Here is a 14,371-nt window from a genome sequence, read left to right as displayed (position 1 = left end):
TAGGAAAGATATCAATAAATTAGAGAGAGTGCAGAGACGATTTACTAGGATGTTACCTGGGTTTCAGCACTTAAGTTACAGAGAAAGGTTGAACAAGTTAGGTCTCTATTCATGGAGCGTAGAAGGTTGAGGGGTGATTTGATCAAGGTATTTAAAATTTTGAGAGGGATAGATAGAGTTGACGTGAATAGGCTGTTTCCATTGAGAGTAGGGGAGATTCAAACGAGAGGACATGATTTGAGAGTTAGGGGGCAAAAGTTTAAGGGAAACACGAGGGGGTATTTCTTTATTCAGAGAGTGATAGCTGTGTGGAATGAGCTTCCTGTAGAAGTAGTAGAGGCCAGTTCAGTTGTGTCGTTTAAGGTAAAATTGGATAGGTATATGGACAGGAAAGGAGTGGAAGGTTATGGGCTGAGTGTGGGTAGGTGGGACTAGGTGAGATTAAGAGTTCGGCACGGACTAGGAGGGCCAGAATGGCCTGTTTCCGTGCTGTGATTGTTATATGGTTATATATGGTTAATTACTGATCCACACTCTTAGCTCATCCGCTTTGTTCACAACACTCCTTGTGTTAAAACAGAGCTTGTCCCATCTCTATCACCTGCCTATCCTCCCTCTCACATTGTCTACAAGCTTCCTCTATTCGTGAGCCATCTCCTCTTCCCCAGTCTCTTCAGTTCAGTTCCCACCCCACAACAATTCTGGTTTAAACTCTCCCCAGTAGCCTTTGCAAATCTTCCCGGCAGGATATTGGTCCCCCTGGGATTCAAGTGCAACCCATCCTTTTTGTACAGGTTACACCTGCCCCAAAAGAGGTCCCAATGATCCAGAAATCTGAATCCCTGCCCCCTGCTCCAATCCCTCAGCCACGCATTTATCCTCCACCTTATCCTATTCTCGCTGTCGCGTGGCACAGGCAATAATCCCGAGATTACTACCTTTGCAGTCCTGCTTCTCAACTGCCTTCCTTACTCCCTGGAGTCTTTCTTCAGGACCCGCCACATCTGATACCAAGCACAGAAAGCTGGCCTCACACACATACTACCTCCTTTCCGCAATTAACACAGTTAAACCTATCTTGCTTTATCCCGTTATGGCCAAAGCCCTATCACTTTGCTACCTCTCACTCTACTGCCCGCTGGATACGGCAGTCTTCTTTTTAAATCTTTCGTGCGCTACTGGCTGACATCACACGCCTGCGCAGACTCGCCTCTCTTTTACCCCGAGTAGTAAAAAACCCCCTTTACTCCGAAAAATCAGCTGTTTTGATTTGAAAAATCAACTCGCAGCCTTTTTGCTCTGAATCAAAGCACGGAGCAGGAGCTTCTGACCCTTTGAGCCACATCACCCCAGGAACCCTCAACAACACCGATGAACCCAAACCATATCATGGGACAATTTACAATGACCAATTCAGCCACAGTTTTTGGACTGTGGGAGAAAACCGGAGAACTCATGGAAAAGCCATTCATTCCATGGTGAGGACGGACAGAGACTCCTCACAGATGATGCTGGAATTGAACTCTGAACTCTGACACCCGAGCTGTAATAGCGACACGCTAACCGCTACGTTACCATGGCAACCATTAATTTATCCCACTAATTGGTGAACGATAATGTCAGCAGACTCCCTGGAGATTGCCCCACCACTGAAATGAGTCTGGGATCATTGAAGCTCCTCTGGGTCGTATCCAGAATGGGGTCAGGGGTCAGATCAGTTCTTTAACCCAACTCCAGGAAGTTGTCACTCCTCCAGTGGACTCCATGACGATGCAGGACCGTAGAGCGGACTGAGTGACTGTGGGGAGACCTCCCAAGGAGATGGGGTCCTGTGTCCATGCTAGGATCCTCTGAAAAGATCCGGGTCATCAGTTTGACCCTCCCCAAAAATAACCGAGCTCCACTGATGTAAACTCTGACCCTACCGTTTAACCAGCCTGGGTTCTCCCCAGAGCAATGATATTGTGGAACGACCGTCTCGGGAATCTTCCATCCTCCGGAACTGAAACAACAATCAGAGAGTCAGTCCCTGATCTGAGGGAGTTTATTCACTCAGAGGGACATGGGAAATTACACTCACCCTGTCCGTACCCTGTCCCTGGTCAATAACACCCTAATCCTGGGAATTCCCTCTCTGTTGTACCTCCCCGTTGTCTCTACCCCGAGAATGTGGGATCTCCCCTCTCCCTGTATTTACTCCCCATCTCAGTGTAGTCACTGATGATCCCGGTCTCCCTGCATTTCCCATTCACACACCCCTTGTTCCCCTGTTTACATTCCCCTTCTGTCTCCAGTTTCTCAGTGATTATCTCCTCACTTTACCTGTTAAATCTGTACCATCCCACTGCAAGATTTCCATCATCCATCCATTGTCCACCGGTACACTCAGTGTTGGAACAATCCGTGCTCCTCCAGGGCTGACCCAGGACGATGTGGATTACACACGGATCACCGAGTGCGGAGTCTGTGACTGAGGGACAGAACGACGTTCAGTGTTAATGTACAGCTCACGTTCCCCAACCTCTTTCTCTGCCAACCACAACCCCCATCTGCACTTCCACCCTCAGCAACCCCTGGGCAACAATATTTATTTTTATTCATCAAAGGGACGCGAGTTTCAGCAATCCTTGATGTGTGGGTACACTCACAATGATGGTCCGAAGTTCCAGGGTTTTGACTCAGTGACACTGAAGAAACAGCAATGTATTTCCAAGTCAGAGGAGTGTGTGGCTTAGAGGGAAACTTCCAGAATGTCCCCAACTGCCCAACTATGGCTCCTCTCATTCCCGAGCTGGACTGTCCAGCTGTGGGCCTGTGAATGTCCAGTATCCCTTTTCTCCACATCCACTGCCCCCACCCAAGCTGTTTACGGTCCCTCTCAGCACCACTCCTTCCCCACTGTCCCTTCTCTTTGTCCCACACTCCAGACTTCTCTCACATCCCCAACTACACTTCCCCCTCCTCTTCCCTTCCCTCCACCCCACTCTTTCCCACTGCCCCCACCCAAGCTGTTTATGGTCCCTCTCAGCACCACTCCTCCTCCACTGTCCCTTCTCTTTGTCCCACACCCCAGACTTCCCTCACATCCCCAACTACACTTCCCCCCCTCCCCTTCCCTCCACCCCACTCTTTCCCACTGCCCCCACCCAAGCTGTTTATGGTCCCTCTCAGCACCACTCCTCCCCCACTGTCCCTTCTCTTTGTCTCACACTCCAGACTTCCCTCACATCCCCAACTACACTCCCCCCCTCCTCTCCCCTTCCCTCCACCCCACTCTTTCCCACTGCCCCCACCCAAGCTGTTTATGGCCCCTCTCAGCACCACTCCTCCCCCACTGTCCCTTCTCTTTGTCCCACACTCCAGACTTCCCTCACATCCCCAACTACACTTCCCCCCCTCCCCTTCCCTTCCCTCCACCCCACTCTTTCCCACTGCCCCCACCCAAGCTGTTTATGGTCCCTCTCAGCACCACTCCTCCTCCACTGTCCCTTCTCTTTGTCCCACACCCCAGACTTCCCTCACATCCCCAACTACACTTCCCCCCCTCCCCTTCCCTCCACCCCACTCTTTCCCACTGCCCCCACCCAAGCTGTTTATGGTCCCTCTCAGCACCACTCCTCCCCCACTGTCCCTTCTCTTTGTTCCACACCCCAAACTTCCCTCACATCCCCAACTACACTTCCCCCTCCTCTTCCTTTCCCTCCACCCCACTCTTTCCCACTGCCCCCACCCAAGCTGTTTATGGTCCCTCTCAGCACCACTCCTCCTCCACTGTCCCTTCTTTGTCCCACACCCCAGACTTCCCTCACATCCCCAACTACACTCCCCCCCTCCTCTCCCCTTCCCTCCACCCCACTCTTTCCCACTGCCCCCACCCAAGCTGTTTATGGTCCCTCTCAGCACCACTCCTCCTCCACTGTCCCTTCTCTTTGTCCCACACCCCAGACTTACCTCACATCCCCAACTACACTTCCCCCTCCTCTTCCCTTCCCTCCACCCCACTCTTTCCCATCCTGTCCCTCCCTTCTCCATTGCTCCCATCCCCTCCCCTCCCCTCCTTTAAAATCTTGACGTGGTCGCAGATCAGGTGCAGTGGGGGGGGGGGGGTGATTTCTGGTCACCTCATTATAGGAAGGTTGTGGAAGCTTTAGAAATGGTGCAGAGTAGATTTACCAGGAAGATTCCTGGATTAGGGTGCACGTCTTATGAGAAAAGGTTGAGCGAGGGAGAGTTAATCTCTTTGGAGTGAAGGAGGATGAGAGGTGTCTTGATAGTGGTGTACAAAACGGTAAGAGGCATAGACCGAGTGAACAGCCAGAGACTTTTCCCCAGGGCAGAAGTAGCTAATATTAGAGGGGATCATTTTAAGGTGATTGGAGGAAAGTATAGGGTGGATATCAGAGGTAATTTCTTTATACAGAGAGCGTTGGGTACATGAAATGCCCTGCCCAGATGGTGGTAGAGTCAGATACATTAGACTTTCACTCTTCCCCCCCCCCCCCCATACTCCAGTATCATTGGGGAACGATGACCTACCCATACAGTACACAGCATGATCCCAGGGTATCGGCCATAGTCGATACACAAAGTAACCTGAGCAGTTTTTCACCTTGATCTCCTGGCTCCACTGACAGGCGTATTCACCCACAGTGAAGCAGACAGTCCTGGTCACCTCCCCCTCTCCCACGTTGGGATGGGGACCTGGAATGAGATTTATAAACACTATAAAATGTATCCGGCCCCACAGTACAGCAGGGAATGTGAATCAGGACCCACTGTAAATCAGTGGTTCACAACCCACGGTTTCAGTCAGAAATGATCTGCTGTCTTCACCACACTCCCCACCCCACCCTCCCTGAGGTAGCAGCCGATCCTCGAGACCGGCTCCTGTTGGGGAGCTCCTGGGGTTCCCAGGGGTTTAGTCTGGTAACACAAATGTCTCTCATATTGTGACTGACAGCAGATGATTCTCTGACACAGTGTGACAGATGGAGAAGACCCACCCCTGATATGACTGACATCTGGTGAAGCGCTATCCCTAATGTTTACAACCTCAGGTTCAGATGCAAAGCCCAGACTCAGCCACTGTAAAAATTTCACCGACATTCAGAGAATTCACCAGCTCTGAATCCATGGAACCACAGACCAACTCCAGGGAAACTCCAGGAAGCTGGAACTCCTCCACTGGACTCCACGAGGATCCAGGACCAGAGTGTGGTCTGGGTGACCGTGGGAAGTCCTCTCAGGGTGTTTGAGTTCTGTGTTTGTATCTGAAGGAATCTGGTCATCAGTCTGACCTTCTCCAAAAATAATCGAACCCCACTGATGTAAACTCTGACCCTACCGTGTAACCAGCCTGAGGTCTCCCCGGAACAGCGACCCTGTGGAACGACCGTCTCGGGAATCTTCCATCCTCCGGAACTGAAACAACAATCAGAGAGTCAGTCCCTGATCTGAGGGAGTTTATTCACTCAGAGAGACATGGGAAATTACACTCACCCTGTCCGTACACTGTCTCTGGTCAATAAACCCCCCAATCCTGGGAATTCCCTCTGTTGTACCTCCCCCTTGTCTCTACCCTGAGAATGTGGGATCTCCCCTCTCCCTGCATTTACTCCCCAACTCAGTGTAGTCACTGATGATCCCAGTCTCCCTGCATTTCCCATTCACACACCCCTTGTTCCCCTGTTTACATTTCCCTTCTGTGTCCAGTTTCTCAGTGATTATCTCCTCACTTTACCTGTTAAATCTGTACCATCCCACTTCAAGATTTCCATCACCCATCCATTGTCCACCAGTACACTCAGTGTTGGAACAATTCGTGCTCCTCCAGGGCTGATCCAGGACGGTGTGGGTTACACACGGATCACTGAGTGCAGAGTCTGTGACTGAGGGACAGAACGACGTTCAGTGTTAATGTACAGCTCACGTTCCCCAACCTCTTTCTCTGCCAATCACAACCCCCATCTGCACTTCCACCCTCAGCAACCCCTGGGCAATGATATTTATTTTTATTCCTCGAAGGGACGTGAGTTTCAGAGGCTGAGCCAGTGTTTAACTGCCCCTCCAGAGGTTCCCTTGAGAAGGTGGTGGTGGTGGCCTGTCCTTGGCCTGTTGCAATCCTTGATGTGTGGGGACAACCACAATGATGTTCCCGAGTTCCAGGGTTTTGACCCAGTGACACTGAAGAAACAGCAATGTATCTCCAAGTCACAACAATGTGTGGCTTAGACGGAAACTTCCAGAAACATCCCTGTCCCCTCTTTCCATGGCTTCCTCTCAGAATCCTTCCCCCCGCCACAGTCACCCCACTTCGTCCTACTCCGCAAACGTTTAATCCCATCCCCCACCCATGGTCTCCCTCCACTTTCTCTTCCTCCCATGGTCCTCCCTCTTACCCCTCCATTCTCCTTCACTCTTCCCCATTCCCTTCCTCCCCACCGTGGCCTTTACAATGTTTCCCTGCTCCCCATGTGTGTCAGGGCAGACTGGGTTGGGTGGTTCTGCTCACCTCATTATAGGAAGGATGTGGAAGGTTTCGAGAGTGTTCTCAGGCTTTTATTACTGGAGTGAAGGAGGATGAGAGGGGACTTGATAAAGGTGTAAAGGATGGGAAGAGGAATGGATCAAATGGACAGCCAGCTATTTATTTCCCAGGATGGATGTGGCTAATACCAGGGGCCATAATTTTCAAAGCTAAGTTTTTTCTTTTTTTTTTACACAGTGAGTGGTGGGTGCATGGACGTCCTGCCAGGGGTGGTGGTAGATTCAGATATATTAGGGGTATTTAAGAAACACTGAGATAAATATTGACATTATCCACACTGGTTCAGGAGCCTGATGGTTTGAGGGGTAGCGTGGGAGCTAAGGCTCCTGTACCTCCTTCCTGATGGCAGCAGTGAGAAGACAGCATGGACTGGATGGTGGGGTCCCTGATGATGGATGCTGCTTGTAGATGTGTTTAATGGTGGGGAGGGCTTTTCCTGTGATGGACTGGGCTGCATCCACTACTGTTCTGATCTTGGGCATTGGTGTTTCCATATCAGGCTGTCATGCAACCAGTCAGAAATACTCTCCACCACACATCTAGAGAAGTTGGTCAAAGCTTTAGGTGACAGACTGAATCTGTGCAAACTTCTCAGAAAGTAGAGGAGCTGCCATGTCTTCTTTGTAATGACACTTACATACTGGTCCCAGGACAGATCCTCTTATCGTACAAGATGTCTGTTCAAGAGTCTGATGACAGTGGGGGTAGAAGCTGTCCTGGAGCCTGGTGGTACGTGCTATCAGACTTTTGTATCTACTGCCCGATGGGAGGGGGAGATGAGAGAATGTCCGGGGTGGGGTATTTGATTACGCTGGCTGCTTTACTGAGGCAGCAAGAAGGGTAAACAATGTCTGTCTGTACTTCTTGCCATAGTAATTCTAATATTCTAATAATTTGTGTTTTGATGATCTAATAATAATCAGTTTATAATAATAAATTATAACTGAAGACACAGCAGATTTCTATAGATGTACTGTGGAGAGCATTGTGACTGGTTGCATCACTGTCTGATATGGAGATACCAAAGCACAAGATGGGAAAAAGCTACTGAGGGTTGTAAACTCAACCAGCTCCATCATGGTCACTGGACTCCCCACCATCGATGACATCTTCAAAAGCCCTGGTCTCCTCCACATCCCTCTCCCTAAACTCTAACCTGATGACTAACTTCCCACTCTGTCCCCAATACCATCTCTACGAACTGAGAAAAAAACTAAATCTGACGCACAATCTTGATGGAATGGGCAGCTGGGCACCATCTTGACCATATACTGTCCAACACTCCTCAGACACCATCTTGACCATTTATTGTTCAACACTCCCCAGACACCATCCTGACCATCGATTGTACAACACTCCCCAGACACCATCTTGACCATTGATTGTACTACACTCCCCAGACTCCATCTTGACCATCTATTGTACAACACTCCCCAGACACCATCTTGACCATCGATTGTACAACACTCCCCAGACACCATCTTGACCATCTATTGTACAACACTCCCCAGACACCATCTTGACCATCGATTCCACAACACTCCCCAGACACCATCTTGACCATCGATTGTACAACACTCCTCAGGAAAAGAGTAAACTCTCAATGATTCAGACCAAGACTCTTCTTCAGGACTGAGAGGGTAGGGGGAAGATGCCTGAATTAAAAGGTGGGGGTAGGGGAGAGAGGTTGGCTGGAAGGTGGCAGGTGAAGCCAGGCGAGTGGAAAAGGTCAAGGGCTGGAGAAGAAAGAATCTGATAGGAGACCAGAGTGGACAATAGGAGAAAGGAGAGGAGGATGTGACCCAGGGGTTAGTAATAGTTAGTAAGAAGAAGAAGTAAAAGGTCAGATTAGAGAATAGAGGAAGTAGGAGGAGGAGGGAATTTTGTTCAGCAGAAGGAGAAATCGATATTCATACCATGAGGTTGGAGGGTACACAGAAAGAATATAAGGTGTTGCTCCTCCACCTTGAGGGTGACCTCATCTTGGCACAAGAGGAGGTTGTGGATTGACATGTCAGAACGGGAATGGGAATAGTCATGAAAATGTTTGGCCATCAGGAAATCCCGCTTACGGTGGATAGTGCGGAGGTGCTCGAGAAGCTGTTCCCCCAGCTTACGACAGATCTCACCATTGTAGAGGAGGCCACACTGAGAACACCAGACACAATAGATAACCCCAGCAGATTCACAGATGAATTGTTGCCTCACCTGGAAGGACTGCATGGGGACCTGAATGGTAGTGAGGGAAGAGGTGTAGGGGCAGGTGGAGCACTTGGGACACTTACAGGGAGGTTCTGGGAGGGAGATTAGTGGGGTGGGACGAATGGACAAGGGAGTCGTGGAGGGAACAATCCCTGCAGCAAGCAGGGGTTGGGGAGAGGGAAAGACATGTTTAGTGGCAGGGTCCCTCTGAAGATGGTGGTAGTTGTGGAGGATAACATGTTTGATCCGAAGGCTGACGAGGTGGTCGGTGAGGAGAAGGGGAACTCTATCATGATTATAACGGTGGGAAAATTGTATGAGCGCAGATGTATGGGAAATGATGGAGACGCAGGTGAGGGAAACATCATTAGTAGAGGGAGGGAAACCCCATTCTTTAAAGCAGGAGGACATCTCTGATACCCTGGAATGGAAACCACATCCTGGGAACAGACGTGGTGGAGGCACATCTTGTGCCAAGATGAGGCCACCCTCAAGGTGGAGGAGCAACACCTCATATTCCATCTGGGTACCCTCCAACCTGACGGTATGAATATCGATTTCACTGTCCGGTGAACAAAATTTACTCCACTCCCTTCCTATATTCCCATTCTGATCTTTTACTTCTCATCTGCTTTAAACTTCCCCCTGGGTCTCCTCCTCTTTCTGTTTCTCCAATTGTATTCACTCTCCTCTCCTATCAGTTTCTTTCTTCTCCAGCCCTTGATCTTCCCACCCACCTGGCTTCACCTGTCACCTTCCAGCTAACCACTCTGCCCCTCCAACCTTTGTTCTGGCATCTTCCGCCTGCCCTCTCAGTCCTAAAGAGGGGTCTTGGCCCAAACTGTCAACTGACTATTCATTTCCATAGATGCTGCCTGACCTGCTGAGTTTCCCTAGCATTGTGTGTGTGTGTTGCTACATATTACTATATAATACCCTGAGATTCAGTTTCTTCCTGGCATTCACAGTGGAACAAAGAAATACAATAGAATCAATGAAAAACTACACACAAACAAAGACTGACAAGCAACAAATGTGCAATAGAAATCAACAAAGACAGTATCCATCAGTCAGGACCCCACCACCCAGGACATGCCCTCTTCCTATTACCACCATCAGAGAGGAGGGACAGGAGCCTGAAGGCACACACACAGCGTTTCAGGATCAGCTTCTTCCTCTCTGCCATCGGATTTCTGAACAGAGAACATTACCTATTTTTGCTCTCATTCTACATTATGTATTTATTTGCTGCAAATGCCCACAGGAAAATGAATCTCAGGGTTGCATGTGGTGAAATATGTACTCTGATAATAAAATTTACTTTTGCTTTACTTTAAACATTTTCCTCCTACCTACACAATGACCCTATCCCTCCATCTTCCTCACATCTATGTGCCTATCAAAGTATTTCATAAAAGCCTCTAATGTATTTGCCTCTACCATCATACCAGGCAGTGCATTCCAGGTATCCACCACACTGAGTAAAAAAAACTTACCCTCACATCACTCTTTGAAACTACCCCCTCTTACCTTCAAAGCCTGCTCTCTGGTATTAGACATTTCAACCCTGGGTAATAGATACTCCCTGTCTACTCTATCTGAGCCTCTCATAATCTTATAAACCTCGATCAGATCTCCCCTCCGCTTCCACCACTCCAGAGAAAACAGCCCAAGTTTATCCTGCCTCTCATGATAGCACATGCCCTCTAAACCAGACAGTATCCTGGTAAACCTCTTCTGCACCCTCTCCAAAGCCTCAACATCCTTCCTATAGTGGGGTGACCAGAATGTGTGCAGGACTCCAAATGTGGCCAAACATTCTCTCCTCTCCTTTTTTCCCCGAGCACACTAACTCCCTCTCCCCTTGGTCTCTCCCAACCTCCCTCACCCCTCGGTCTCTCCCTACCTCTCTCTCCCCTTGGTCTCTCCCAACCTCCCCCTCCCCTTGGTCTCTCCCAACCTCCCTCACCCCTCGGTCTCTCCCTACCTCCCTCTCCCCTCGCTCTCCCTACCTCTCTCTCCCCTTGGTCTCTCCCAACCTCCCCCTCCCCTTGGTCTCTCCCTACCTCTCTCTCCCCTTGGTCTCTCCCAACCTCCCCCTCCCCTTGGTCTCTCCCAACCTCCCTCACCCCTCGGTCTCTCCCTATCTCCCTCTCCCCTCGGTCTCTCCCTACCTCTCTCTCCCCTCGGTCTCTCCCAACCTCCCCCTCCCCTCGGTCTCTCCCTACCTCTCTCTCCCCTCGGTCTCTCCCTACCTCCCACTCCCCTCGGTCTCTCCCAACCTCCCTCACCCCTCGGTCTCTCCCAACCTCCCCCTCCCCTCGGTCTCTCCCAACCTCCCTCACCCCTCGGTCTCTCCCTACCTCCCCCTCCCCTCGGTCTCTCCCAACCTCCCCCTCCCCTCGGTCTCTCCCAACCTCCCCCACCCCTCGGTCTCTCCCTACCTCCCTCTCCCCTTGGTCTCTCCCTACCTCCCCCTCCCCTTGGTCTCTCCCAACCTCCCTCACCCCTCGGTCTCTCCCTAGCTCCCCCTCCTCTTGGTCTCTCCCAACCTCCCCCACCCCTCGGTCTCTCCCTACCTCCCCCTCCCCTTGGTCTCTCCCAACCTCCCTCACCCCTTGGTCTCTCCCTACCTCCCTCTCCCCTCGGTCTCTCCCAACCTCCCTCACCCCTTGGTCTCTCCCTACCACCCCCTCCCCTCGGTCTCTCCCAACCTCCCTCACCCCTTGGTCTCTCCCTACCTCCCCCTCCCCTTGGTCTCTCCCAACCTCCCTCACCCCTCGGTCTCTCCCAACACCCCTCGGTCTCTCCCTACCTCCCCCTCCCCTTGGTCTCTCCCAACCTCCCTCACCCCTTCGTCTCTCCCTACCTCCCCCTCCCTTTGGTCTCTCTCTATCTCCCTCTCCCCTCGGTCTCTCCCTACACCCCTCGGTCTCTCCCAACCTCCCCCTCCCCTTGGTCTCTCCCAACCTCCCTCACCCCTCGGTCTCTCCCTACCTCCCCCTCCCCTCGGTCTCTCCCAACCTCCCCCTCCCCTCGGTCTCTCCCTACCTCCCCCTCCTCTCGGTCTCTCCCTACCTCCCCCTCCCCTTGGTCTCTCCCTACCTCCCCCTCCCCTTGGTCTCTCCCAACCTCCCTCACCCCTCGGTCTCTCCCTACCTCCCCCTCCCCTCGGTCTCTCCCAAACTCCCTCACCCCTCGGTCTCTCCCAACCTCCCTCACCCCTTGGTCTCTCCCAACCTCCCCCTCCCCTTGGTCTCTCCCAACCTCCCTCACCCCTTGGTCTCTCCCTACCTCTCTCTCCCCTTGGTCTCTCCCTACCTCCCCCTCCCCTTGGTCTCTCCCAACCTCCCCCTCCCCTTGGTTTCTCCCTAACTCCCCCTCCCCTTGGTCTCTCCCAACCTCCCTCACCCCTTGGTCTCTCCCTACCTCTCTCTCCCCTTGGTCTCTCCCTACCTCCCCCTCCCCTTGGTCTCTCCCAACCTCCCCCTCCCCTTGGTTTCTCCTAACCCACTCACTCTGCGGTCTCTCCCTATCTCCCTCCCTCCTTGCTCCCTCCCAAACTCACACGTCCTCGGTGCCTCCCTACCTCCCTGTCCACTCAGTCTCTAACTATCTCCCTTTGACCTTGGTCTCACCCCAACTCCGTATCCCCTGACTCACTCCCTCCCTCCCTCACCCCAGGTCACTCGCTACCTTCGTCTCCCCTCAGTCTCTCCCTGTCCACTCATAGTCACCGTACCTCCCTCTCCCTCAGTCTCGCCCAACCTCCCTCCCAACTCGGTCGCTCACTGCCACCCACTGCTCTCATTCTCACCTGAAGTCTCTGTGTACCTCCCCATACCCTTGGTCTACCCAACCTCCCTATACCCTCGTTCTCTCTCTACCTCTCTTTCGTTCTCCCCCTAACTCCCCCTCTCCTCGGTCTCTCCCACTTACCTCCTAGCTTGGACTCTCCCAATCTCACTCTCTGCTCGGTCTCTCACTAACTCCAACCCCTCGTTCTTTCCCTAACTCCTTTATTCTCACCCTACCTTCCTCACCCCTCTTTCTCTCCCTCCCTCCCTCCCCCTCCTCTCAGGCTCTCCCTACCTCCTGCTCCTTTCAGTCTCTCCCTAACTCCCTCCCCCTTCACACTGTTCCTTAACTCCCTCTCCCCATCTCCCTCTCCCCCCATTCTCTCCCTTATTCTCCCTTCCACCCTCTCCCCTTAGTGTCTCACTCCCTCCCTACCTTACTCCCCCCTCAGTCTGTCTCTGCCTTTCGCTCCACATGGCCTCTTCCTACATCCCAGTCCACTCGGTCTCTCCCTCACTTCGTCTCCCCTCTTTATCCTTCCTTCCCCCTCAGTCTCTCTCAACCTCCCCCTTCCCTCATTCTCACCCTCACCCTCTCCCCCCAGTGTCTTCCTCCCTCTCTTCCCACCGTATCTCCCTATCTTCCTCTCCCCTCAGTCACTCCCTCCCTTCCTCTCCGCTCTGTCTTCCCCTGACTCACTCTCCCTTTGGTCTCTCCCTAAATCCCTCTCCCCTCAGACTAATACCTCTTTATCCCCTCAGTCTCACCCAAATCTCCCTCTCCCTTCGGCTCGGTGTTTCCCTCCCTCCCCTCGGTCTCTCCCCAACAACCCCCTCCCCCTCTCCCTCGGTCTAGTCCCACCGACCCATTCCCCTTCCCCCTCGGTCTGTCACCCCACCCCCTCCTCCTCGGTCTCTCACCATTCCCCCTCCACCACGCTTTCCCCGCTGACCCCTCCATCTCCCCCTTAGTCTCTTCCCGCTGACTCTTCCCACTCCCATCGGTCTACCCCAACCGACCCCTCCGTCTCCCCCTCGGTCTGTCGCTGCCGACCCCCTCCACCTCGGTCTCTACCCCTTCCCCCACCCCCTTGGTCTGTACCCCCAACCTCCTCCCCCTCAGACTCTCCCCACCGACCCCCTGCCCCTCCCTTCGGTCTATCCCCACCTACCCCTTCCCGTTGCCCCTCAGACTCTCACCCCTCCCCCTCCCCCTCTCTCCACACTGACCCACTCCCCCTCCCTTTCAGTCTCTCCCTACCAACCTTTTCCTTGGGTCTCTCCGTACCTACCTATCCCCTCTTTCACTCTCTCCCTCCCTGTCCCCTCATCTCTCCCTACATCCTTCTCCCCTCGGTTTCTCCTTACATTCCATTCCCTTCTTTCTCTCTCCCTCCCTCTCCCTTTGGTCTCCACCTAACTCCAGCTCCCATTGGTCCCCACCTACCTTCCTCTGTCACTCCTTAACCTCCCTCTCCCCCTCATAAATCCTGCTCCCCTCAAACTCTCCCACCTACCCAGTTCACTCAGCCTCTCCCTCGCATCCTCTCCCCTTTTTCTCTCCCCACGGTCTCGTCCTATCTCCCTCTCCCCGGTCTATTCCTACGTCCGTCTCTTTGGTCTCTCCCTCTCCTCTTGGTAAGTCATTCACCGCCCTCCCCTCACTCTCACCACTGCTCCCTCCATTTCCTGTCAGCCTCACCCTCCCTCACTCCAGGGGATGGGTAGACTCTCTCCCGGCAGCTGACACAGCATTGTGGGCCGAAGGGCCTGTGCTGTGCTGTACTGTTCTGTGTTCTATGATCTCTGTCACAGGTCAGACTGG

General features: G+C 52.6%; 2 protein-coding genes across 2 annotated transcripts in view; both read right to left on the bottom strand.

The window, feature by feature from the left end:
* LOC140722194 (uncharacterized) overlaps positions 1 to 5,833 on the bottom strand; it is a 44,718-nt gene extending 38,885 nt beyond the window's left edge. The window contains exons 1-4 of the mRNA XM_073036988.1: positions 5,741 to 5,833; positions 5,345 to 5,421; positions 4,537 to 4,701; positions 2,323 to 2,470 (exon numbers count right to left, since the gene is read on the bottom strand). Coding sequence (XP_072893089.1) covers positions 2,323 to 2,362 — 40 coding nt within the window. The 5' untranslated portion in view covers positions 2,363 to 2,470; positions 4,537 to 4,701; positions 5,345 to 5,421; positions 5,741 to 5,833. The remainder of the gene's footprint in view (positions 1 to 2,322; positions 2,471 to 4,536; positions 4,702 to 5,344; positions 5,422 to 5,740) is intronic.
* LOC140722207 (uncharacterized) overlaps positions 5,060 to 14,371 on the bottom strand; it is a 35,897-nt gene continuing 26,585 nt past the window's right edge. The window contains exon 14 of the mRNA XM_073036997.1: positions 5,060 to 5,085. Within this exon, the coding sequence (XP_072893098.1) occupies positions 5,060 to 5,085 (26 nt within the window). The remainder of the gene's footprint in view (positions 5,086 to 14,371) is intronic.

Source organism: Hemitrygon akajei, unplaced genomic scaffold, assembly GCF_048418815.1.
Source record: "Hemitrygon akajei unplaced genomic scaffold, sHemAka1.3 Scf000072, whole genome shotgun sequence".
NCBI classification, from domain to species: domain Eukaryota; kingdom Metazoa; phylum Chordata; class Chondrichthyes; order Myliobatiformes; family Dasyatidae; genus Hemitrygon; species Hemitrygon akajei.
Note: the sequence above shows the minus strand (reverse complement) of the source record. Positions and strands in the feature narration are given on the sequence as shown.